This window comes from Boleophthalmus pectinirostris, unplaced genomic scaffold, assembly GCF_026225935.1.
Source record: "Boleophthalmus pectinirostris isolate CB_2022bp ecotype Guang Dong unplaced genomic scaffold, ASM2622593v1 HiC_scaffold_13, whole genome shotgun sequence".
Taxonomy (NCBI): Eukaryota; Metazoa; Chordata; class Actinopteri; order Gobiiformes; family Gobiidae; genus Boleophthalmus; species Boleophthalmus pectinirostris.
In genome coordinates, this window is record NW_026571036.1 from 34,603,837 (window position 1) to 34,631,631 (window position 27,795).

Here is a 27,795-nt window from a genome sequence, read left to right on the forward strand (position 1 = left end):
TTTTCTACAAAAAATATTTTCATTACATTTTCTATTAAAATATTGGTAATTTTCTGCACCGCTTAGCATACCAGCGTCTCCAGAGCCTCTGTGCATGGCCCCTCCCACCAGAGCAGCACAAATGAAAACTTGCCTCTTTCCTTTCTTAAAGGACGATCGTTTTGACTGTAGATCGTGACACCCTCATCAGAAAAATGACAAAAATTAGAAAAGTGGACACCAAGTGCAGGATTTTCCAAGAAAAATGGACTTGTTCCAATTTGCATACAAGTTCATGTTAAAATATTGTGTTGAAATTGCATGCAAAGAGTTCAGTGTTTCTCTGCACAAATATTTGAACTTATTGCTATTTTTGGGGTATATATGCTATGAGTTTTCTGATCCGACCCCTTTGGGATCAAAGTAGATTCGATATGGCCCCCAGACCAAAATGAGTTTGACACCCCTGGTCTATTGTATTCTGATTCCTGACCTAGTCACTGGAGAGAAATGAAAATGAGCAGAGGCACTAGGTGGCGCCAGCCTGGCTAGGTGCTCATATACTCCTCCAATGAATGGGAGGTCCCAAAGTGAGGTTAAACAGTGAGTTCAGCCCGTTCTATGACAAGAAAAAACAGTTTAGATATTTACATAAAAAACATTTTATTATGAGGCCAAGCCAGATCTGTGGAGAGGCAGGCCCACTCATGAAAACCTGTTATTCAAGGCATTTTAAGCAATAAAACACATGTGACAAAACCACTGAACATTCTAGGAAAAGAAACACGCAACGAGGTGAGCACCATCCAGTAAGCACCGAAAATCAACTGTCCCTGTGCTCCTGGTTGGGAAACAGGAAGAGGAACAGATGCTCACAGCCCCTCACATGATCAAGTACCTTTAGAAGACGTGTAAAATACAGCACAAGTGTCCTTACATGTTGAACAAGTACCTAGCCTAAACAATCAAACTTGCAATTACCTAAAGTGTCTTACTCCCACCTGGTCATCGCTATAGTAACGTCTATTTTGGGCTGGAGGTAAGTCTAGACATGCGCTGGATGAGACATAGTGATATCCTGAATGCTAATAGGGTGTTCTAGGCCACACCTGGGGAAGTGATAGCAGCTTCATGTAGGGCACTGGTGCATTTGAGTCTACTGCTCCACTCTGCTCCACTCTGCTCCTCTCTCCCCCTGTGTCTGTCGTCATGACGCTACATCCTCTGCTGCTAGTGCATACAGACATTTTCAGCATTACACAATCAGAACAATCAGCCCACACACGCACTGGGCTGCCTCTTCTCAGCACATGAATGCGTCTATTCTCCCCTCAGACTCTCCATTAATGTCACTATGTCAAAATACAAAGACAAATATTATAGTTTTAGAGAGAGACATACTTTATATACTTCGGAGGAAATTCAAGTTTTGCTGTAGCAACATTTACACTGCACTTCTCAGTGGCCTTTGTGTCTCAGTCAAAGGTCTCAGTGTTTAACAGGAGGACTGGTCAGGTAGGGTCAGCAGATTTGTGTCAGGGCAGTTTGAGGAAAGGAAGAGCCAAAAGTGTCCCTCGTCTGTGTCCTGCAGCGTCACAGCAGTGTCCAGGGGGAGCAGGAAAGGCCTCACTCTACTCTGTTGTTTTAGTTTGTGATGAAATGGTTCAGTTCCTCAAAGAAGTTACTCTACAAGATCTCGAAGTCTTTCCTCTGGAAGTGAAATGGGGAGAGACATTCAGCTAACTGTCAATCAGTCTTCTGACATTAAAGCACTGAAAACAGCCTATACTAAAGTCTCTGACCACAGAAGCAGCAAAAGAATAAGGTACAGAAAATTATGGAATTTCATAGTAAAGCCTACAACTGCTAAAACCTCAAGCCTTTACACTCTAGTTGCTGTGCAGAAAATGTCATACCCATCCACCAGGGGCAGTAGCAGCAGCAGAGGTATTAGTAATTTAGGGCACAATGACACTTTCACGGTCTAATTAGCTGCAGTGTTGCAGTAAACACAGTCCCAATGATCCCCTCCAGGTGCAGTTACACATTAAAAATTTAAAATACAGAAGAAGCTCCAATCCATCAACAACCAAATCACTCTAGAAAAGTCCAAACCCAAATCGTACAGTGAGAGATTGAGGGCAGTTAAGAATGAATGTGTCTAAATGGCAAAGATATATGGTGTCGTGGAGGGGTTTTTGGATAATATATTTGCAGTTTATCAATTCACGTGAAACAAAAATACAGTCAAATATCTCTTTTAGCACATTTAGAACATGCTTGAACAGAGTAGAAAATTACAAAGATACATCATTTGTGAATTTTTTTGGTCTTGTTTACAACATGAAGGCAACCTACTGTGACCAGTTGAAGCAAATACTATGTGATATTAAATAGTAGTGAGCACAAATATTGAAATATCTGTAGATCTTGATACTAAATGTCATACAATATCGTTATCATGGGCCGCTGTATCGATAAAATGTAGTATTTGTTGGTATCTTCTAACATTATTTAGTGGAAGGAAACTTGTTTATGCCTTGACATTGACTTGACATATTCACTGTTTTGATGATTAAAATAGATGTATTTCTTATTAACTTTGGACAAGTAGTGGTTTAACAAAGAAATATTGTTGCTAAAATGTATTTGGTTCTTAAAAAAACAGCACTATTTCACAAGAGTATCATGTGAAATATATTGATTATCACATTTGCAATTGCAATATCGTGAGAATATCGTGTCGTGAGGCATGTATCGTGTATTGTATCAAACTGTGAGGCATCCTGTGATTTGAAGCCTGAATATTAAAATGGATTGTAGTTAGGTAGATGTAAAATCTAGATTGATAGTGTCTTTGCATGGTTCATGACTGTGATACAGTGTCTACCATTTCAGGCTGATATTTGTGAATTTAAGAATAGGCCTAATGGAAAGATCTAGAGAAGGCATGAACAGATTTGCAATTCTGGGTAATGTAGTCTCTCTCTCTCCTCTGTCCTCTATCTACTCTCTCCCTCCCCTTTCCTCTCCTTCTCACTTCCTCACTCTCTCTCCCTCTCCTCTCTGTCTTCCTCACTCCCACCCTACCCCTTCTTTCTTTCTTTTCCTCTATCCCCTTCTCCCCCTCCTCCTGTCTTTTCTCACTCTCTAATATAGTCTCGCTCTCTCCTTCCTTCTCTCCATCCTCTGTCCTCTATCTACTGTCTCCCTCCCCTTCCCTCTCCTTCGCAGTTCCTCACTCTCTCTCCCTCCTCCCTCTTTCCTCTCCTTCATCCTCATCTGTCCCTCCTCCCGTCTTCTCTCTGTATCTCCTTTCCTACTCTACTCCCCCATCCTCTCTCTCCCTCTTTCTCCCTTCCCTTCTTCTTTCTCTCCCTCTTTCTCCCTTCCCTTCTTTTCCCCATCTTCTCCCTTTCTCTCCACCTGTCTTCTCTCTCCCTCTCCTCTTTTACTCTACACCCCCTTATCCTCTCTCCCTCCGTCCTTCTCCCTCCCTTCTTTCTCCCTCTCCTCTTCTTCTCTACTCCCCCTTATCCTCTCTCCCTCCTTCCCTCTCTCCTCTCCTCTCTCCTCTGTTGCAGCAGCAGTAGCGGACGTGGCCAGTGTGCTGTGATCAAACCGTGCCTTCATCCATTGCGCTCCTCTTGCTCTCTCTCATCAGCTGGAAGGCTTCGAGCAGCAGGGTGCCCCAGATTCACAGACCACCTCCCTCCCACCCCTCCCTCACTCTCCATCTCTCCCTCCTTCCTTCTCTCTCCCTCTCTCCCCCGCCTCCCTCTGCTCAATGGAAGTTCAAATGTAGCTTTACACTGACACCTTGTGTTAGAACTTAGAAGTAATATAATTGGAATTGATGCAGACTACTGTATTTACATTTGGGAGGTTGTATTAAAGCTGCAATATGTAACTTCATCCACCCATTTGTTCCCATGTAGATATCATTTTGTTTTATTCAAAATGTCCCACAATATGGCATTAAACGTACCTTCAACACTAGACAATATTACAGGTCAGAAAAGTTACAAAATGCATCTTACTTGGAGTTCTGTTTTGTTTAATTCACAGTTTTATTTGAGTAAGCCTGTAAGTCTGTCTACATCTCCAAAGCTCAAAATGCTATTCCACCTTGTGATGTCATGAAGTGGTAGTTTTCAAGTTAGGGTTAGGACCATTTGCTCAGTAGAGATTGGCAATTCCAGGGCCAAAATTATCCCAATGATTATAGTTAACGTGTATCGAGTTTTCGAGATTTCATCGACTGGAGCACTTTCTGTATTACCACATGACATCACAAGGTGGAACAGAGTGTTTTCTGTTTGAGAAAAGCCTCAGCCTAAATATGCAGGTGTATGGAGTTTAAATATTCAGTGGAGCACTTCCTGTATTACATCACGAGGTGCAGCAAAGACATTTCAGTTTGAGCTTAAAATATGCAGGGTTAACTCAGGTATGTTTGCGATGAGGAAACAACATTCTAACAAAGGAAATCATAATATAAGCTCTTTAAATAATAGGCTCCAGGACTGAATAGGCTACATGGGGCATTTCCAGATAGACTAAACACTGAACCATTCCAAGCAATACAAAATACATACATGTTTTGCACTATTCACAAACAAAATAACGTTGATTGACTTGCGTTGTTGTTACAAGACCCTAGATCTCATTCTTACCTGATTTGAAAGGACTATTCAAATACTCTGGTGCCTTTGTTTCCACTATCCAGGTTTACTAGGAATAGGAAATCACTGATAACCTTTATAACTGAATTCTACTGGCTGCCAATAAAAATAGCAGCATACATATTTATCAAATGTACCACTTGTTGATTTCATTTCTAAGATTTCAAAATGGTCTGCAGCGGTATGGCGCAATAGATGCACGTTTAAACTTGCAAACGCCAGTCTTTCTTTGCCTTCGTCAAAGGTTTTACCAATAATTACTTTAGAGAACTGAGAGCATAAAACACTAAAACTCTGCATTCATTTATGAGTAGCAATTCAATTCAGAGCGACACCACAAACTTGTCTTCTCAGGGGAAGTTGAACTGCTTCCCTTTATTACATACGATATATAATTCATGCTTATTTTGCATATAAATTAAATAACAGATTTAGCGTGAGATCCGGTAAGTAAGCATTTGACTTCCTGTTGCAAATGTAATTACACTTAAGGCGTTTTACAAAGGCCAAAACTAGCCAAGGGGCCTTGAGCTGTACGCGTATGCTTAACCAATCACGTTTATCATTGATTCTATTTAAATTGTGGCTACGTTTGATCAATACCTCTCCCTATAGATCAATCACTCCCGTTGTGCATGAGATGTCTCCCTTACTGTTGAAGGCAAAGGCACAGAGGTAGGAAAAGAGGTACATCAGCGCCCTATCCGCAATCAATAAAGCTGCATGTAGTTAATCTAAAATAATAGCTGAAAGGTTGAGCAGCACGAGGCACTAAGGAGCCATTATCAAATAGGACTGCCTCAGCATTTGCCCCTCTCCTGAAAAGAAGAAGGCAGCTTTTGTGACATGGGACCAGAGCCAAAGGAGGTTCATCCAAGCCCAGGGGTGACTTTGGCCCAAGCACCGTCAGGGAATTTCTTTATGCCTCAGAATAAGTTGTGCAAGACGGTGTCCAGGCTGCTCGGTCCAGGCTATAAGGATAATACGCTGGGCTGTTTTATATAGAGATATGTGTGGAAATTGATCTGCAAATGTAAAATGAGAAAGAAAATTTGATTGACCTGAACTGAATACAGGTTAAGCTGAATCGTGAAACATTTAAGAGGGAGACTAAAGTGTAACAAGGTGCACTGTGTGTCATGGTTCATGTTCTGTAGTTGTTGTTTTGGCTTATTTTGGGGTATTTTTTCCTGTAGTGTAGTGTACCTTTGGTGTTTTATTTTGACATTTGTCCTGTCTGCTTGTAGTTTGAGTTTTACTTCCTGTCTGTTGATTGTTTGCCCCGCCCTAATATATTACACCTGTGTCTATGTGCTTATATGCGCTGTGTTCTCTGCACTTTGTTGGTCCATTGTATTGGTCTTTGTCAGTATCATGTCTGTGGTAGTTTCTATTTTTGGATTTGGTTTCTTCTGTTTTGGGGTTTTTGTTATATTAAACAACTGAAGCAGTCCTGCATTTTTGGGTCCTCCCTCTGTTTCTACTTGACACTGTGTAACATTTCTGGTTGGGAATTCACCACTTGCTCGTCTCCATGAAAAGTTTACTGCTTTGTAATGTTCCACAGTATGGCATTTTACTTATGTATCAAGAATTATTTTTGAGCAATAGAACACCAATTATAAAAGTATCTTGAAAACATTATTTACACGTGTGAACAACATTGCCTCTCCACAGATCTGACCTGTAAAACTTGGCCTAGTGGCATCACCTCCTAGCCTGATTCATCAGCTGGTTTCACTTTGTAGAAACTGTCTGACCTCGCAGCATTAGGATTCATTCGCTCGACAGTAGGCGGGTACTTTCTTTTACTTAACCAATCATTGCTATTTGGTCGTGACGTATGTAATGCGCTGCTAATGGGGCTAACTGGTATAATAAGCTTTTCCCAAATCCCGTAGGAAGAAGGGCAATAACGTCTTTCAGCTTGATAAAATTCACCAAACTTTCTGTTTGTTCCGGCTTTAAATCCTCGATCTCAGGAATCGTTGCCAAAACAGAATGTATGGCTCTTCGCTGATTGGCTGGTGCCTGAACTCGCACTTCCGAGGTTTTTGCAAACCGTCTAGTGTATTCTGATTCCTGACCTAGTCCCTGGAGAGAAATGAAGTTGAGCGGAGGCAATAGGTGGCGCCAGCCTGACTAATCACCTCCTCCACAGAGATAGACAAGCAAAATGCAATGCAAAACATTACAAAGCAAAGCAATACAATCTCCATGGATACGAGCAGGTGGCGCATCCATCAACCAGAAAAAAGTACACAATGCCCCTTTGAAAAGTACCTGCCTATCTACATTCTTGTTAACGTACTCAAATCTAAAGAATAACATGGCTGATAGAGTTTTCACAGTCATCATCATTATGGAAATAGTATTACTCCAGTGACAATAGGTTACATGGAACCAACCCAACCAATTCTCTGTAATGTAATCTAATGAAAATAAATGTAATCTAATAAAATACTTAGTCACTGCAATCTCATTTTCCCCATCAGATGTCATCAAAAACTACACACCACACCTCAATACAGATTCAACCAAAAGAGTCTTTAATGACATGCATATGGCACAATTTCACATTTTGTCTTTGCAGCTTCCAGCATTTGTGGAAGAGAAAATGATGCATAAAAAATGTACAAAATGAAAATTAAATGCAATGGTATTATTATTTTTTCAACAGTACAGTACAGTACAGCATTTGGGCTTCACATTATTTTGAGCACCTTTTTTTCTTTACATCAGAAACACAAAGATCATCGCAAATTCAACGCAAAACAATCAAAATCAAGCAATATTCAAAGGACGGAGTTGCAACGTGGCTCCTTTTTTAGGTTTTCTGACAGTAAAAATATTGAGATTAACACTGAAAAATGAGAATATTGTAGAAAGTGAAAAAGTAACACACTGGATATACAATGACAAATAAAGATCAAGTTTGCGACTGCCTTTTACAGCCGGCATCATAGGAACAGCATAAACCTGCCTTTCACTTATGATTAGGAGGCACTATGGGACAAATGGCAACATGAAGACAGAGGGAGATTCACAGTGACGAAAAACAATGCCGCCATCTTGATTCTCAACAGTTTCTTTACCGTTTCCGCCATTTACGGCCACCTTATGGTACGGTACTGCTCTTGTTTACAAAAAGTAAACAAGAGCAGTGGAACAACTCAGTGAGCTGCTGGTAAATACATCTATCGCTATAGAGTTACAATACTTTTAAATGGGCACCAAGTTTAGTATTTAGCATAAAACATAAGGCTATACTGAAAATTCTAGGAAATGTAATGACCTTATCCTCATCTCTATGGAGTCCTGCCCACTTCCATTAATTTTTATGATAGATTATTCGGAAAATTTCAAAAGCATCACGAAGACTAACCAGCTACATGGTAACTAACGCAGTAGTGTTAAATCCAAATCGCATCTTTATAAATCGTTTTAAAGTTTTAGAAGCAGATTTCAAATACAATTATAGGTCTTGTGGTGATTAGTTACCACATAGCTGATTAGCCCTGAGCAAGCTTTCAAGCTTTTATGTCTAAGGGAAAAATTAATGGAAAATTTACTTGAGCTCCATTGTTTTTTGTCAATGGTTCCACACTCTATTACAGTCTTTTATAATAGACCCATTAATAATTGTGTTATTGCAATACAGTTTAAATGGTACATGATCAAATATTTAGTTATGGTTTAGTAATATTTGCAAATTGTGCCTCAAAATTGCCACTGCAGGAGGCTATTTAAGTATGAAAAGATGACATGCACCAACTAACTTAATAGTTTATAATTTAATATTTAATAATTACATTTTGTTTAACTCATTATTTTGGCCGTGACCAAAAAAGACACAACTGGACAACACTATGGTAGCTGAAATTTAATTTAGAGTAGCATTTTTTGTAATAAATATTTTAGCTCATGTTTTTGTAGTGTTTTAGTTAACAGTATTTTTTTTTTTTTTATCACTTTAGATTTCAAAGTGTATGTTATCTATCTATCGCTATATTTTGTGCATTCATTGGATAGAATTTCAACTATATAATAAAAAAAATTAAATTAAAAAATCACATGTGATATCTCTAACACAACTCAAATTATCATAACAAGTTCATCATATCAAAACTCACTGCTTTCATACAAACTCAATGTAGACAACCTGTGCAATTTTGCTGTTTCAGGCAACTGGGGGCCTATTGATACTTTGCAGCTGATGTCATCAACATTCCCTGGGGATGTGATGCTAACTGTAGGCTCTGCTCTGTCTGAGGCTCTGTTATTCAGGTTAGACTTTATTCTGAGCTTTATGTGCTGTTTAAATTTGTGTTTTCAGATAATCTTAAATCCTTTTTGACTGTGTTTGCTATGTGTGTGAATTTTATCTCCATGGTAACTGATGAACACCACCCCCAGCGTGATGTCACTGCAAAATATCTCTAACAGAGATTTATAAGCTCCACAGAGCATGAAGCACAGAGGCAAACTTAAATCTTTCAGTTTTTTGGCCTGCTCATTGCTCAGCAGGTTAGGGGTAAGGCTTCACTGCATTGATAGTTCTTGTCTCAAAAAGGCACGCTCCATACTTCACAAGTCAACAGTTCTCTCCCTTCATATTTAGCAGCACTTAATCTCAAGAGAAAATGACACTTTGTGAGTTTTTATCAACATATTTACAGTAAATACTAACTATAGACTCAAAGTGTTTGTGTAATTGCCACATGTTAGTCGAGTTTTGCTGATGTTTCTCACACTGCACATATAGGTAAGCATGTAGAACGGGACCACGAGGACAGAGAAGGTTTAGGAGCAGACCTACGAGTGCTTGATGGTGTATTTGCCTTTCTGCAGCTGAGAGACGTACAGCTTCGACTTGGTCCCATCCAAGCGCTTAAACCAAACCTCATCATTGTTGATGGTGGTGATGATGGCACTGCAAAATAAAAACTTGAAATTAGACCCAAGATAAGAATACATGGAGGGCAATTATGCAGTTATTAGATTTTTAATCAAATATCATCTTGGGCCTGATCTTTTAATCAATAGGACCAAAGCCAAACCTGTCAGTTAAAGCATGTGGTTTGGAGCAGAGTTCAGACACTGGAGGATTACATTTTGCATTAAATTGCATTTAAGACAGTCTAAAGTCTGACTTCTTTGTGTTCTTGAAATGAATAGTAAATTCATTGTATTGTTTTAATAAAACATATGTGACTGATCAATACAAGAAAGATAAACTGTGATGATTTTTTGCCATATTAACCAGCCCTTGGCAGCACTATTAATTAGAAAGGAAATTGCTATTTAGATTAGATGCACTTTATTAATCCTTTTCAGGAAATTATTTTGTTAGTAACTCATTTATAATAGCAGCAAGAAAGATATACATCCTCATATATTAAAAGTGCTAAAGAAACATTAACACTGTGCAATTTGTCAACAAATAATCACGTCTTATAATGGGTTGAAGTTGAACTTCTACAAACATATTCTGAAATGTACACATACCAAACTTCAGTCTGATTAAACTTCAGAATGTTGTTTGAATGTCAAATGAATCGCAAACGTAATTTCAACATTCATTGAGTTATTAAGTGAAGTTAGTTATATTATACTGCCTGGGCAACAGAACAAACTGCTGTGAAAGTCAAAACTCTTGATAGATTTACTGTGTTGCTAACAAAAAGACTGGACTATATCAAAAACTCTAATCTAATATCCCTCCTCCAGTGCACAGACCTGGTGGGGTAGTCGTCCTTGCGGTTGATGCAGATGGCCTGTCCTCTGCAGTACCACTGGTTGTCATAGAACAGCCGGCCGTCCTCTGAGCGCGCCACATGGTGATGCCTGTCCACCTTCACCGCGGGGACTACACCAGATCAACACAACACAGAGGTCAAGGAGGAGGAGAGACTGTGAAACAATCAAAAACTCACTGGAGACATATTGGTCAAAGAGGAGGAGAAACTAGGCCTGTCATGATAATTACTATATCGACTTCAATAAATGAACGTTGGAACTATATATTTTGTGGCTCAATATTTATCATATGCACAGTTTCTTTGTAAAAGTGGGGAGATTCAGGGTATTTTTGTTGCAATACAATAACCTTTGAGCTGAAGAGGGTTGAAAAATTAACTTCCATATCTAATTATTGCTTCATTCTATTATTAAAAAGTCTAAAAATTGAGAAAAAAGTTAACGGTTGCAGCTCATGCCCTTTAATCATATAGTATACTTAATAAAATGGTTTAAAATATATATTATCATTTATCGTAGTATATCTTTATAGCAAGTCTTCAAAATGTGTTATCGTGACAGGCCTAGGAGAAACTGTACACAATCACATCAAAAACTCACTGGAGAGTTAGAGGAAAAAAAAATTAAAGTGGACTCAAGATCTATGTGTGATCAATAATGACCATTAGTGTTTGAGAGTGAAAGAAGTGAGTTTGTTAGCGGAGATCAATGCTGACTTTTACTGAGGAAAAAAAACAAAACTCACCATCCACCTTTACTCTGTGCGGACCCAGGGACGCCATAGCCTGAAGGGACAGCACACAAATGAGATGGGCAGACTCTTGTGTATACATTATAACTGTACAAAATCGACCCAAACATAGCAGTCATTTCAAAATGAGAGACTATAGAGGCTCATTCATTAGCCCTCAAAATCTGAAATGTGAATTAAATAGTGTAGTAGTTACACAAGCAAAAGGTCCAGTTCAATCTTGATTAAACTTCAAAACTACAATGAACCCATACAACAAAACAGAGTGTCTAGTATGGGAAATCAGGTCAAAGTTCAAAGAGCTGAATTTTATATTACATAATTAACGCTGCAAAATGAATAATAACTCTCTATTTAAATGGTCACAACTGGCAAATTATACACATAGCAATAAGCAATATTATTTCATTTAAAGTTATATTTAATTCAGTAATTCCTAGAAATGTGTTGTTTAATACAGACTGTTCTATGTTATTTGTCAGTTTTAAGAATTCAGCCTTTGTGCACATGGATTTAAATGTGCAAACTTAGAGGGACATGCCACTGGTTCAGTATTGGTATCGGTGATCTAAATGATTACAGAATTGTACATTGGGTAATCACGGGACCTGTGAAACTGAATGTCGACATACCATGTGTCATCTTGTCTTGTCTCTGTTTCCACTTCAGTGCTGTTGCTTAGTAACTTGAATAATACATTTGAGTTACGACATATTTGGATTAATGTAGTTTGACAAGTGCTTATTGTGTGAAGGAAATCTTTACTAGCAATTTCAGTGGCTTTTTCTTTAATAGGCACACTACATAACTTTTTTATAGGGGGGTCCACCACCTGCTCATTTCTAAGGAGATGCTAATATTCCACAGTATGGCGTTAGAATACATTTATCTATATAGCCTTTATTCAATTACAGTTGTTAAAAGTTCTCAAAAAGGAAAATATGCTCTTTTCCTTGAAGATGCCTCTCCTCATATTTGACCTGTAACTTGCCTTGATGGTGTCACCTGCTTGTCTCCATGGAGATAAAGAAGGGTAAAGCTATACTGTGGAACAATCCACGCAAAGCAATGGAAACAATTAATTTACGTTGTGCAGTTCTATGCTGGATTGAAGTTAACACACTTAGCCTGCTTTTTTATACAAATATGTGTTTTGTAGAAAATGCACTTAACTGTAAAACTTGTAAGTTGCTGGAGACTAAAGTTGAACATTAAAAGACAACAAGCACCTTTCTTATTGCGGTCCAGTCTTCAAGAATGTCCAGATCTTGCAGCATGTAAACAATATACGGCCGTGAAAACAAGATTAAGGAAAAGTCTAGAATAGAGATAGAATAGAGCAGAATGATAATATTCTGTTATATATACATTTTTATCTAGTACTTGCTTGATTGCACACTGGTTATAGGCTAAAACTGCATTTCGTTGCACTGAAGAATAAAACAAGGTGAACTACAAAGTAAAGGATATCAGAGACTACGACAGGTTTCTTCTTCTTCACAGGGCAGAACGGGTCTTTCTTCTTGTTCTTTCGTGAGTGCAGCCCATCGCTCCACAACTCTGAAAAGTAAAAATGGGAAAAAGAGAGAGTTATTTCGGTCAAGTCTGTGTTTGAAGTTTCATTGTGATGTAGTGTTTTGAGCATGCTGCTACCTGAGGTTATGTCAATACTGTGCCGGTCTTCCTCCAGTCTTCTGATCTTTTCCTCCAACTCACTCTGCACCGTATCAAACAGCAGCATCTTCTCACTCTGAGCGTAGGGGAGAAAGATATTGGCAGGAGATATCAGGCAAATGGTAACCAGCAGTTCACCAGTTTTATTTTTCAAAAACTATAACTATAAGACAGACCACAAAATGTTTCATCTAAGGTTATATTAATAAATTATGAATGTCAATTTCCCAACTTTTATTGAATAAAAGCATTACATGTACCAAGATGCAGATTTAATTAAATGCATATATTCTGGTTGGATTTTCAGTGTAAATATAATTTTTGTATCATAATGGCAGGTCTTATCAGGCAAATGCTAATCCAGACAGGATATTATGCAATTATTGTCATTGGAATAAATTAAAATTTTATTAATAATTAACATAACATAACATAACATAACATATATACATACATAAGTCAACACAACCATAATTAAATACATATGTTTTGTTGAATTGTTCAATGTCATTATCACTATATTATAATAATGTAAACTGGAAAGATTCAAACACATGGATTAACACATTTTCATGTTCATGGTGCATGCTTGTTACAGGTTTCTTACCTCCCAGTGCTGACAGGCGGCCTGGATCTCACACTCGTACTTGTTCTTGACTGATTCTAAGCACAACTCCCTGTAGATTCCTGCCGTAACAAGAAGACATAATCAATTATTAAATTCCACACAGTGTGAAGGATCACAAGGTATTTGCTCTGATCAAGCCTGACTTTGATCTATTTTTTTATGCAGGAATATATCATATCATGTACTACACCAGAAAATCTTAGTCTACATTTTTTTTACACATTAGTAGAGGCAACTGCATACTCACAAAGTAAATAAGGAGCAGTGAAAACAAATCTGGAAGGAACAATCCTTAACTCATTATTCATATAAATACAGGGATAGTACACTCTTGAAAATGAAATGGTGTTAACATATTTTGGTAGGTTCTATATCTGGAATTAATTTGTGTAGGAGAAACTATAAGCAAAGGATAATTATCATAATTATCCAGTTTTTGCAACATGCAACAATGTTCTTTTAAAACCATACTTTGGAAGACTTCCATGGATAGTTTTAGTTTTGAATAGGCATATTGAGGATTATAATAAAGGAACAACATTTCCATGGAGACAAGAAGGAGGAGGCTCTCCTCCAGGCCAAACAGAAGTCAGGGGAGATGTAAGCCTGCTCAGAGTAAGGATGCAAGGTTTTAGTGCAACCAAAATGATCCAACATGAAAAAAACATGCTTTTATTGTAGTCTATTTTTGGCTAAAAAGTTATGCATTAGGCCTTAAAAATCTCAAACGACACACTAAACAGCAGCTCAAAGGTTAAAAAGCACAAACCACAAAGATCAGAGTGGATTGTGTCTTTATTACTTCAGCCGTTCAAAGCTTCAAAGCCTGAGAGAGAGTGTGCACCTGCCACTTTGGTCCTGATCTGCATGTTCTCCTGCAGGTTGGCTAAAGGCTCCAGATACTCCTGTGCACAGCCGGCCATCACCTCCTGCAGCTTAATGTCCACCTGGCTCAGACGCTCCTTGTACAGCCTGGAGAGAGCACATAATGACACTTAATGGGTAAGAAATACTCAAATACCATCATTAACCTTTGAAATTGTGTATTAGAAAAAAAAATTATAGAAATGGCAGAGGAAATCAGACATCATTATCTCTAATGGGGTTAGAAAATGATGGCTATGAGAGCTAGACTTCAGCATGGCCTCATCAGGAAGGCATTTATTTAATTCAATTATGTAATAGACAAAGACAGTGACAATAGGAACAATAGGGAGTTGTAGCATGCAACAACTACCAAGTCCAACATCTGCTGAAAATGTAGTAAATTTTCAAACTGAAATAAAAACATCCCGACTTATTTATCTTATCAGTTTTTGCATTTTTCTGCAGCAAAAGTACAAAGTGTGCTGAACTGAAAAGGCCCATTTGAAGACATACAGTCTATTCTATGAAATATATCAGGGTCTTGTTACTCCGGTGGACATGATGTTTGGTATTTTAGTGCACCAGGAACCCAGTGTTTATATACAGAGTGCTCCGTGATTCCATAAGCACCTGTGCCACCACAGACTGTATATATATTTGGACATAGGTCATCTGCAATAGGAAGTGACCATAGCTGCACTTCCGGTTCCAGTCTCCAATTCAATTTGTATTGAGAAACTGTCACTTGTCTCTCTGTAACGTTTGCTGTTAGGCTCATTTTTGTCTTAAAATGTTTGTACTAACCCACTCTACATGATTCTACAATGTTTATTTTGGTATTTTCTATGTAAATTAATTCCTATTCCATATATATGAAACTTGGCTCCAAATTCCTTCCACTAACTGCCAACCTCGGTGAGTTTCATTTGACTGGAGCCGAAGGCTATGGGTGACGTCAGACTCACTTAGTCCACTTCTTTATACAGTCTGTATGAGTGTGCCGAACTATAAACCAGAGTGTGAAACCCAAGAAGAAGTACTGACGATTTAGGGGCGTTGGCGTCACTGTTTGAAGTTAAAGACAAAGGACTGCACAAACATCTGATATGATAGATGATATCTGAGGATATTGTGAAATCACAAGGGTAGTGCAAGAGGTGAATGAAACTGCATATTTTCAAGTATAAAGTATGTCTGTAACTTTCTGCACAGCCTTGGATGAGTTGCCAGACACTCTTGACAGCTTGTGTGGGAGTGGACAGAGAACTTACTGCTCCTTCAAATCTGTGAACTGCTTTTCTAACGTGGTCATCTCATCCAGGCACTCCATCCTCCGCCTCTCGCAGTCCTCATCGTCCATTTCTGTTCAAATAAAACACAACTAACATCCATTTAAACAGCTTTTCACACCAAACAAGCCTCCATATTCTTGTGAGAGCACTGTTAGATTCTTTCATTGTCATTTTTGGACTGTTATTTCACATTAACCATAAATTGTGTACACAACTGCTATCTGGTTTTGCGCATTTGTGTAGTTAGCTTCAGTAAGACATTTTAGGCCTGTTTTTTCCCTACCCGATGTGTCTCCGTCTTCAGACACCGAGGAGCTAACCGTATCTTCCTCGTCTGTGCTACTGCCGTCTTGATCCGGAAAATCCACCTCCATTTCGTCTTGATTGTTTTCTTTCTTGTCCCGGGAGTGAACCGGCATCGCCAAGTGCCAATAGGTTTGTGTTAAAGTACTGACACGGTCGAATCAGTTTGTTAATTGCAAGTAAAACGAAAAATGTAGCTCAGCTAACCGGTTAGCATCAAGACAGCTGGATGTGCAAACATGGCTACCGTGGACCAATCAGAGGATGCCTTACTCAGACCTATGTCTCTGACCCACCAATCAGATGAGAGGAGAGGTTACTAGACAACCAAAAAACAGCAGGCTTGATGGGAGTTGTAGTTCCCCACGTGGATCCAGTCATGAATAGTTTTTTTTTTTTTTTACTTAGCTTAACAGAGAAAAAAAAAGGAAAAACTTGAAATCCAATTTAATGATGTAAGCCCACCAACTAAATATTTGTTTAGCCTAAATGGTTGAATTAATTTATTTAGGTTTAACAGATTATTGCATATTCATTTATTTACACCAGTAGACTGATACCAATTATTGGAATCACAACTTCTTCATCTTGAAATAACTAATAGAGAAATAGACATTCCCCTCTTGGTTATTTTGATTATAAATGTTTGAGATTTGCTGTCATGTACCAAAAGGAAATTCACTGCAGCCATAATATTATAGTAAAATAACACGAATAACACGAGCACATAGATGGTGCAGACGTTCAGTGAATAACTCTGCATGTACGGACATATCTAGTCTCATTGTTTACAGACACAGCTGAACAGTTATGGCCCAGTGTTGACATCATGTTGTGAGTCAGTAGCCTACTTTCCCGCTCGCAGCAGCCAAAAGAGGGCTGAGGTGTCGGACATCGGCCTGTGCACAGACGGGCACATGAGTGCAGCACCCTAGGGTGCAGCTGTCAGGGCACCTGCTCCTGTTTCACCTCTTTCACCTCTGAGCTGCTAACAGACAGGTGCTGCACTGAGAGCGGTGGGAGACTGTGGAAAGTGAAGGCTTGTTGTGTGAGAACTCAGTGAGATTTCAGTGAGTACCCAATGAGCTGGCATCTGAAATAAGTTCACTTTATTGCAGAGTATAAATCTGAAATGACATCACACAGTGTCTGACTCCAACTGGCAGGTTCAAACATGGATAGGTCTATAAAAAAAAAAAAAAATTCCTGTATGAAAATAAATAATTAAAAATACATACATAAAAATCTTACAAATGTAGTGCAGAGTGTAGTGCAGAGTGGGTTGCAGTTGAGTTAGTATTCTCAACAATCAAAAACACTGCCACTGTGCATATAATGTGGGGTCAGGCAATCTTGCAACAAACTTTGGAACTTTGTGTCTTTCACAACATAGGAATTTAACATCCAACATCACTGCATATCACGTTTTTTAATATGAGCAGTACTGATTTAAAATACAATGCAAAGTATGATAAGAAGGTATTAATTACATACATTACATTACAAAATTAAAATAGGATAATAGTTGTTTTAAAGCATTTTTGCTAAATATGCAGTTCATCTTTCTATCACATGAGGGCGCAAAAGGCTTAATCTCGATTGAAATGTGATCCCGGCACTATGCCTGTCTGTCCAAGAATCGCTGGGTTTCAGATTATATCACAAGATTCTATAGGTTAATAATATGAGGGCAACTAAACTTATAATTGTAAAATACAGATTGTTGTAATATAGTGAGTTCTGTAGTCACTAATAGAAATGATCAGATTCAACTTTTTTTTATTTTTTATATTTCTTATGAAAGTAGCATGTTATCAGTAGGGAAACTGTCCCCATCTGGAACATCATCACATTCACATACAAAAACCACCAGCCATGGTGGTAGCAGTAGCAGTCTTTGTCAGTCAGCCTCAGGGCAGCTGTGGCTACAACCTCTGAGTGTGCTGAATACATAATGCGCTATTGGGGGGCCTGTTAAGATACAAGATCATAAACTGGAGCCAATATCATGAGCTTAGAATAGGCTACATTGTGGAGGCTTATTATCATATTTTATCTAACCAAAATTAAAAAAATTTAAAATGCAATACTGCAGCCACTAACCATTGCCTGTACCAACAGTGAACACATTTCTTGAAGCGCAGAGTGTGGTTTGCAGAGCGCCTGGCTGTTTCCAGACTGTGCTTCTGTTCTCATTGATTTTCACACCACTGTCAGAGTCAGGAAACTCTTTGGTTTGTCGAGGCCAGCAGAAAATCTGACTTTGAAATGCACACCGTTTCATAATTCCGTGATTTTCATCTATTTTCCTTTGCTATTTAACGTAAATGTTTTTCTTAATAAAATATGGAAAAAACAAATTATATCTAATCTTCAAAGCATATTTTGATACAATGAATAGACTGTTCCAAGTCCTTGTCACAGTTATTTACATGAGTTTGAATGTGTCCATGGGAACAAAGTCTCTCCATGTAAATCAATGCAAATGATGATTCTGAGTAATTTTGAAGGTGGGTTTATTGGTGGAGTTATTCATTGCACATGTTGGGAAGCGTTGTAAAACTCCAACTGCTATTATGAAAATGTGTATCCATAACACCAGACAGTACACTTCTGTAAATCTGGGCATTCCACTCTTTTGAGACTAACAATATTTGGAGATTAGGCCAGTAAGTACTTGCTTAATTTGGAATTTAAAGCAGTGGCATGTGCAAAAGTATTACTGCAACTCATTTAGCATTCTTGCCTCATAACAACAAGGTTCCCAGTTCAGTACCCATTGTGCCTAAATGTGTTTCTGCAGTAGGCTCCCGTCTCCCCAATGCAAAACTTGTGCATTCAGCTTAAGGTGCTGGTTTTAATTCCTTGCACAGTTTATATCTAGTACAGATTTTACTGTGAATGGCCCCATAATTGTGAATTTCTTGATTCACATCTTATTTAAAGATGCACAATGTACTTTTTCTTGTAGAGGTTCCACCACCTTCTTGTCTCCTTGGTGATGCTATTGTTTTGCATGGAATGTTCCATAGTATCTATCTCCATGGAAATCAGCGAAAGCAGACCCTAATCACCATAAGAATGCATGTTTTCCAAAGCATTTTTTCTGATGTATGTGTTACAACACTCAAAAAAAATAAATAAATAAATAAAAATAAATAAATAATTAAAGAAGACATACTGTGCTTGTGTGTGCTACATAGTTATACTCTATGATATCTGTAGATCATTATATTATAATTTGCACATTCTAAATCACAATATTCATCCAAAACAAACAATAAACAAAAAAGTCTGCTGACTTCTTCGTTAGAAAACTGTGGTGCCCAATGAGAGCTGACATTACAAACGTCAAAGAGCAGCATTGCTATCGGCACCTCCCATGGATAGCTGCAGATCACACTAGCGGATCGCAGGTGTTTTTTCATTTGTACCAAAATGACTACATGATGCTGCCAAATCTTGTGCATATCACCGATTAAGAAAATAAAACTGGTGAAAGAACAGAGCTGTGGGCATATGCCAGTGGCGGTAAAAACTGCAATTAGGCAATATGGCATTTTGGAAATAAGTGATTAAAGACTGCTCAAACATGCACACATCACTCCAAATATAACTCACAGAGAGTAAATGAGAAGGGAAAACAATTACAAGCCCTGGGAAGTCAATTTTGTATTATAGGTCTGATTTAAAACCATTCTGTGAGACATTCAAGACAAAGCTACAACATCTCCATGGAGACAAAGAGGTGACAAACCTTCCACCACAAAATTTACATAATGCACGTTCAGCTATCCCTTAAAGGTCTTAAGGTTCTTCCTTTGATGACTTTCACTTATTTATTGTGGCTATTTTGATCTGTTGTACTATGCTTTCTGTTTAATACCACAACACCCTCAAAAACAACAACAGACTTGACATAATAGCGTCTTTACAAAATGTTAAAACCTCATGTACACATTGGAACATTGTGCCCGTGGGACTATTCGGCAGAGGAACAGATCACAATATAATCCTTTGTGTGTGTACGAGGTGTATGACAGTCTACCCGTGAGAATGAAGACACCCAGTCAAAGCCGAGGTGTTACCTGCTCCTCACCCACTATTCCCCGAACAGATCTGCATGTGTAAATTAGGGCTGAAACCGTGAAAGGGGAGAATTACACACATTTTTAAAGGCTCAAATCGAAAGTTTCAAAATGTTAGATTTTCAAAACTAGTGTTAACCATTGTATTGAGTCATGCAGGATGCCAGTTTCATAATGTGATCGGTGTAAATTGAGTTCACCAAAGTAAATCTAAACATTGTAAAAGAATCAACAAAAAGGGATGTTTATTTCCCTGGCAGTGTCGGGAAGTAAATGAACACATGTACCAAAAATACATATTCAGAATATTCATTTTCAATAACTGTATTCCAGCACAGTTACTTCTTCATTTGGTGATATTCAGAATAAGGTTACTTTTCTAAAATCAAAGGAATACATGGCAATACTCATTTGTTCTCCAGTTAGTGATAGGAAAAGCATAAAAAAACAAGTATAAAGCTGCTTTTAATACTATCATGGGTCTTTACTCAGCTTGATGTGAAAGTATTCCAAGTATTCAGAATAAAGTACTCTGATTGGACCATGACTGAGAATATGTTGCAAAATATATTTTAATTTGGGTATTCAGTTTTATGTAACTGCATACATTTTCAGAGTATTCTTCCCATCACTCCTTTTAGGCACATTTTTCCATGGTATTTGTACTCATACATCATTGGTGTTTTTATGGGGAATTACACTAGGAGCAGTGAGTAATGACAGTGGAGTACCCAAATACCCTCTGGCTCACTGTGGTACTACACAAAGCCTTTTGCAGTTTGTGTATTTTTTGAGACAAATCTTTTTTTTTTTTTTTTGTCATTTACCTTATGTACTATCTTATTAAATGATTTACTGCTATTTTAGACCTGGTTTAGCTCTAATTTAGACTTGATAATATCTGGGTTTAAATCTTGTGGTACTCAGAAAGCCATTAACTTTTTAGGTGGTAGGGCTATACTGTGTGAAAAAAATGAGAACCATTCCAAAACACTGAATTAGGATATGCTTATTCATTCACTGATCCAGATGAGATCCGATGTAACAAGGGCCTCCAAGAACAGTCATGTGGACTCAAGATTAAGGATCGCCATGTCCGTTCAAATACAGTAGCTACACAACCTTTGTTAATAGATAATGTGGGACAGGTCCCAAGGTGCACAACCCCTTTTTAAGATCATCAATGGGCTAACCAGAAGAACATAATAGTAATAAATATGATAAAAATGCACATGCTTTGGGCTCATGGGAGGAACCTTTTGACCTTCTTCATTATTGGTATGGCATGTTTTTTTTTTTTTTTTGTTTTTTGCTTTTTTTGGTACAGGGGCAGTCCACAAGAATAGATTAACCAAGATAAAAGTCATAGGAAACTGTGTAGTCCCGATCAGGTTGGTGGAAATACTGAAAATACAAATTCATTGTATATAGATACACTGACTGAAGATCAATTAAACAGATATTACCTAAGGTCACATTGTTCAAATACCATTCTAAAAACAACTTTTCTTGAGAACCCCAGATCTGCTCCTACATCTCAAGTCACAAACCAGTTTTAGGATGCGTTCAGTCTCACCCAAGCATCTAAATTAGGACTAATCTAGTTCTAAAGAACCAGAACTAAACCTTGACTAACAGGACCACCAACCCGGGTGATACCATGACACATAATAATTTTAATAATGATTTCTTCCAGTGAGTAAGACTGGAAACAGGCCATATAGAGTAAAAGTCATTCATTCCTTTGGCCTTCAACTTGCACCCAGTGACATACTGGGGATGTTAACAATACCATAACTCTGCATTCCTTTCATTATGCATGGCCCATGGTGTCCCTGAGTAATTTAAGCCTGACTCACTAAACCCAGCTATGTCATTATTATTTAATCCAGGATCTGTGCATAAATACCTAAACAAGAAACTACGTTGTCAATGAGAGAGAGGAGTGGGCGTAATGCTGTGTCACTACCAGAAACATATGGAGTGCACTGTCATTGTTCTGATATAAACAAGAGTTTCCTGTTTGAATGGGACAGAGAGTTATGAATGATGGACAGAAGCAAACACATTTTTGGAAATTGCCAGAGCAGAAGAGACATGTGTTATATAACTAAACACTGATAAGGCCATAGATTCTATCAGTCTATCTCATGAAATGTATTTTTACATAACATAATTAGATAATTACAATATAATGGTGGCTTCATGGGTACTTCCTTTCAAATTAATAAAACGTACTGACAAATAACATAAAAAAGTCCCTAAATCAAAATGTAAGAGCTTTTAATCATGTTAATATGCTTTTCCTTAATCACATCTCAGAGTTATATTTAGACCGATTAATTTATGTTTGAGTAATCCTGCACTGTCCTGCATTTTCTATTTGCACCTGTCCCCACTGACAGTTCTTACTACTCTTTGATATATTATATATATTATTTCACAAATTCTGGAAAAGAATCATTGCAATAAGCCCTATAAAGTCATTTTATTGGATTAGTTTTACATAGACCATCATCTCCCCACTGTACAAATATAAAGATCCCTGCCACCTGGACAATGTTTGATCTTGTCTAATCTCAGAAACTGGGCAGGTTTGGACCTGGTTAGTTCTTGGATGGGGGACTGCTGTGGATACCAGGTGCCACAGTGGGGCAGCAATTGCTCTTGTATATACAGCTATTGTGTTCTTGGGTAACACACTTCTGTATATATTTATTGTACATTTTCTGTCCTGAAGGTTTTGTTGATAAGAACAGCTGAAGTGAAATGTGGAGAGAGTAGAGAAACTGAGCAACAGATTCACACATTTGGTGGAGAAAATGCAGTGCACAAAAGACCTGATTAGTTTCTCTATTAACATAGTGTATTTTAATGTTAATGTTACAGGTGTTAATTAACACCTGTAACATCTCTGGTCTCTGGTTCTAATCATCAGTAAGCCCCCTGTCTGCTACATTAAATTACTCTTAAAGATACACTGTGTAACTTGTCACCTGCTTGTCTCCATGGAGATGTGCCTAATGTTCCACAGTATGGCCATAAATATATGAACCTCCATGGAGACTTGCAAGCTGCAGGTTAGATTTGAGGAGAGGCGACTGCACACACAATAAGTTTTTTTTTTTTCTTTAAATATATTTTTGAAGAATAAATAACACCTGTAACTGAGTAAATGCAAGACAGATTAGTTTAATGCCATACTGTGGAGAACCAAATCATTAACATCTCCATGGAAACAAACAGGTTGTGGAACCCCACCAAAAAAGTTACACAGTGCACCTTTAAAACATATCTTTCATTTTGTAGTGAAATTACATAAAGCAGCTTTTATTTATTTTTTTATACTTATGATTATAATGGCTTATTGCTTGTTGCAGGTGCACTACTAGAATAACATTACACAGCCCTTGAACTATTGCCTCTGCAGCTGCAACAGATTTTCTAGGATACAAATATGTCTGTGTGTTGACAAGTTTATGCAAAGATAAATATGTTTTTGCACATGCACTATAAGTGCTACATATCAGTCTTATGTAAGTCTAAATTGGAAGTTAATGCTTGCATTAGTCTGGGGATTCTCTAATATTAGTGTTAACATTACCAAGTTACTCCCATAGTGACTCAGTTAGGTGGAACTGAACCAACATGAAGTGCACAAGCAGAGAACTTAAGTCGCCATAGCAACAGCCAGGAAACACACTGCAAGTGGTGACATGAGTAAAGCGAAATGGAAGTCCCAGTATGTCTTATAGTGGGCCAAAATAAAGTGATAAAGTGCTTATCTACTTGTTGGCAATGCAGGCAATCCAAGATAACCCTTTGAACACAATGTCCGTGTTAAAACTATGCAGAGAATTGTCAATGTGCAGGAAGCAGGACATGTCTGAGTGACGACAGTGGCGCACAGACGCAAATACCGCTCCCAGTGACATCACAAGCTACTCTGCGTATGCGTGAGGTACAAGTATCGTCCCATAGAGTGCTGAATGCTGCACTGAGCTTGGTTACTGTTGCTCTCCAGTGTAAACAAACAAGGTAAACCTGGGAATTTTCTCTCAGAATGTCAAGAAAGTACAGGACAGGTGAATATCACGCACTAGGAGGAGGAAGGAATGCCCTCAAGAATTCTCAGTATCTTGGCATAGAAAAGGATTTTTTTAGGAAATAAAGGACATTATGCAAATTTCTAAATATGTTCCAACTTCTACAGTGTTTTCCACATTGAAGGTATGTTGCCCAGAATGTTGATTGTACACATAGCAATGCTCGGCAATCACTAAAAAAGATAACTGGGGATACACAGTGTTGTTGTCATAAGGGAGTCTCCAAGAGGAAACTTGTTCTGTCAGAAACATGGCATGACCCATACCATTTATAGTAAGAGAATAAAATATAATAATATAATACAAATCATTTTAAAATCCTGTTCGAGTAAAGTACGGTGCTGCAATTCAGGAGATAACAAAATATGTTAATTAAACAAAGTTAACTAACCCAAATTTGGGGCTCCAAAGCTTAGCTTAAAGGGATGGCATGTTAATTGCTTCCATGGTTACTTTCAACAATTGGGTATCTTAAGTTTCAGTATGACTCTTAGAAATATGCACAATTGTATATTGTTTAGAATATTGATCATATATTGAAATAAAAATTCAGATGCTCCCTGAATATAGGAAAAGGTTTTGTCATTTGTCCTTTTGCAGATTTGCACTGTTGCACATCTAATAGAAGAAAGTGTGTCTACAGTTATACAATACACATGCAAATCTGCTCCCACAGAAGCCTAAAGTAGACATTTATCCAGGAATAGTGCCATTATGCAAAACTGGCTGCACAAGTCATAACAATGTGAGTTTTACATGTTACAAGGATATGAATATGTTTATGGCACTGTTACTGGGCACAGTCACAGGTATATCCAACAGGTTTATATCACAACCACAAGTGTAGCAATCATTGCATACATTCATACATAGCTAACCACTGAACAAACTTGTCCATCATAACTGGGATAGCTTGGTTAAAACATAAAAATAAAGTCCTAAATGTGACTGTTTGATTCTTGAATGAAATAATTTCCCCAGCAGAAGGGAATTCTAGGGCAGCCTGTCAGGGGCTGTCTGCCCTCTTTCATTCATGCTCCTGCAGCCCATTCATTAGAATAAACAGTGATTTGTATTGCAGCCTACATAACAGGTGAACAGAGGTGTCTAATAGGAAACTACAAGTTCTTATTCTGAGTATATTTTGGGGATTTTTTCTCACAAAAGCCCGGCATTAATTCCCCTCAATGGAAATCCCCAGGAGCTGACCCCGCCCACCGCTGCTGTTTTTAACCCAGCGCACCTCCCTCCGCTGCTCATTCTGCCTTGAACATTGGACAGACGCAGAGCTGTTCTACAGTCACACAACAGTCAACATGGACGTGCACCGAGTATCACACCACACTCGAATGGAATATAATTTGGACAACATGGAGGGCAAGCAGGCTGGGAAAATGCTGCCCTGCCACGAGGAGCGCTTGGACAGCGGCGTGGATTCGTTGAGAGACGAAGACATAGTTAAAGACTTGGAGGAGCTGAAGATGACTGAACATGCGGAGTTTACGCCGGAATACGAGCCCTGGAGAGATGTGATCACGGACGACGGTGATACGTAAGTGCATTATTCTAAATATTTTTGTTAAATGAATTTAAATGTGCTGCTTTTGGTTGTTACCCATAGTAACTTTGCGCATAAAAGCCCCGATGCAAAAGTAAACAAACCTGCAGATGCGCACACATGATTGAAAAAAAAGTTTGCAATAAAACGAGAAATTTCAAGTATGTGTGTGCAGAGCAGTGCTTATTCAAGCTTGCGTGTGTATTTTGGCTGAGAGTGTAGTTGGGGCGGGGCTAAAGTCCGCTGTGCGCGTTTAGGAAAGTCCCTGGCGCCCTGCCAGTAACTGATAAAGCATCAGATGTGTCAAGCCACAACTGGTGGAAATAACCCTACAAAACTCCAGTCTTGCGAAACGCTGTGCTGCGCTGGCTTTGTTCTTTCTTATATAGCTGGAACCACTTCCTCTGTGGGTAGTGGGTAGTTTTTTTTTTCTTTTCAAGTACTATTTTAACTCACCTCTCTCTCTCTCTCTCTCTCTCCCCTACCACCAACAGGCTTCTACATTTGGCCATCATTCATGAAGCAATTGAACATGTCCTGCAGATGATCAAGCTGTCCCACAGTCACCCCTTCCTCAATGCACAGAACCACCAGGGACAGGTAAGCAACTCAACAGAAAAGACCAAAATGAAGTCTTTTGATATAAATTCACAAACAGATCTAACCCTTGGCTCCCCTCTTTATCCAGACTGCACTGCACTTGGCGGTGATCACAGACCAGCCTCAGCTTGTGGAGAGATTGCTGAAGGCCGGAGCAGACCCCAGGTTAGCTGACAACAGCGGAAACACAGCCCTCCACATCACCTGCAAGAAGGGCTCCCTGGCCAGCTTCAGCGTCATCACACAGAACTGCCACAGCCACCTCACAGCGCTCATGTCCTTCCCCAACTACAGTGGTAAGCATGGACACAAGTACAAAGAATACACTGCATGCAAAAGCAACAATGCACTTTGAATATGGACTTATGGTCTGTCTTTTTTTTGTTTTTGTTTTTCCCTCTATAGGACACAACTGCCTTCACCTTGCATCAATAAATGGGTACATTTCACTTGTGGAGAACCTTGTGAAACTGGGCGCAGATATAAATGCACAGGTAAATTGAGTATACATTCACAAACAGCCTGCACAAAGTAATTCCAAATAATCTTTTCAAATTAATCTAATGTTATGTGTTTTGTCATTTCCATAGGAGCAGTGCAGTGGAAGAACGGCACTCCACTTGGCGGTAGACTTCCAGAATCTGGCGTTGGTCCAGTGTTTGGTAGATCTGGGTGCAGACGTCAATAGCCTAAACTACGGAGGGTTCACACCATATCACCTCACATATGGTCGCCAAAACGAAGAAATCCGGCAGCAATTGTATCACAAAACTGCACTGGAGCTGAGGCCACTGCCCATGAGCGAATCAGACGAAAGCGAAATGGAGGATTTGGACTTGTCAGATGATGAGGTCAGTATTGGAAAATATAGTTGTTATCCAAACTACTAGCCAATTGGCAAGAAGTACTGTGTTGAAAATGCATTGGTCGTAACAGTTTGTATGTGCTTTTTTTTTTTTTTTTGCAGTTGTACGATGACATAAAGTTTGGCCAATAAAGAAACAACAACAAAAAATGGTGATACATGTGAAGCTGCTATATCGGGGCTGTCCATTCAGGGCCAACAAACTGGCTGCCAGGACGTCCAGAAGTGCTGGCCGGACCGAACCATGAAGATGTGAAGGCGATGCCGAGCTGGTCCGAATACAAGAGTGGAGACTGAATTGCAAAAGAAGCAAGATCATGAACTCTGAAAGTCCCTCATGTAAAATGCATAAACTATATATATATCCTGTATATAAGAGCTGTTATATAGTGTAAATACAGAGATACTATTTTTGTATTTGTAAATATCTACTGTGAATTTAAACACTATTATGAGAGAATAAAAGAAAAAAGTCTTGATATGAAAATTTGGTCTCATGATCTTGAATGAGTGATGACTTAACAGTAAAAAGTACTGTTCACTCCTAGCTTGCAAAAATGATGACAAACACTATAGTCACCACAAAATTCATAAAAATTGTCACCCTGAACCAGCCTGGGATTTCCTATTGTCTGGGCG

General features: G+C 38.5%; 2 protein-coding genes across 2 annotated transcripts; one reads left to right on the plus strand and one right to left on the minus strand.

Moving 5' to 3' along the window:
- Positions 1–7,190: 7,190 nt before the first annotated feature.
- Positions 7,191–16,198, minus strand: brms1lb (BRMS1 like transcriptional repressor b). The gene is made up of 10 exons (XM_020927730.2): positions 15,920–16,198; positions 15,616–15,706; positions 14,322–14,449; positions 13,457–13,536; positions 12,829–12,925; positions 12,646–12,735; positions 12,405–12,469; positions 11,170–11,209; positions 10,404–10,533; positions 7,191–9,597 (listed from the first exon to the last, which is right to left on the minus strand). Exons 1-10 carry the CDS (start codon positions 16,053–16,055, stop codon positions 9,480–9,482), a joined length of 975 nt encoding a protein of 324 aa, XP_020783389.1. The 5' UTR covers positions 16,056–16,198; the 3' UTR covers positions 7,191–9,479.
- A 9,179-nt stretch (positions 16,199–25,377) lies between these two features.
- On the plus strand, positions 25,378–27,643 carry nfkbiaa (nuclear factor of kappa light polypeptide gene enhancer in B-cells inhibitor, alpha a). The gene is made up of 6 exons (XM_020927659.2): positions 25,378–25,685; positions 26,186–26,291; positions 26,380–26,587; positions 26,697–26,785; positions 26,882–27,142; positions 27,259–27,643. The coding sequence occupies exons 1-6, from the start codon at positions 25,450–25,452 to the stop codon at positions 27,286–27,288; spliced, it is 930 nt and encodes a 309-aa protein (XP_020783318.1). The 5' UTR covers positions 25,378–25,449; the 3' UTR covers positions 27,289–27,643.
- Positions 27,644–27,795: the final 152 nt, after the last annotated feature.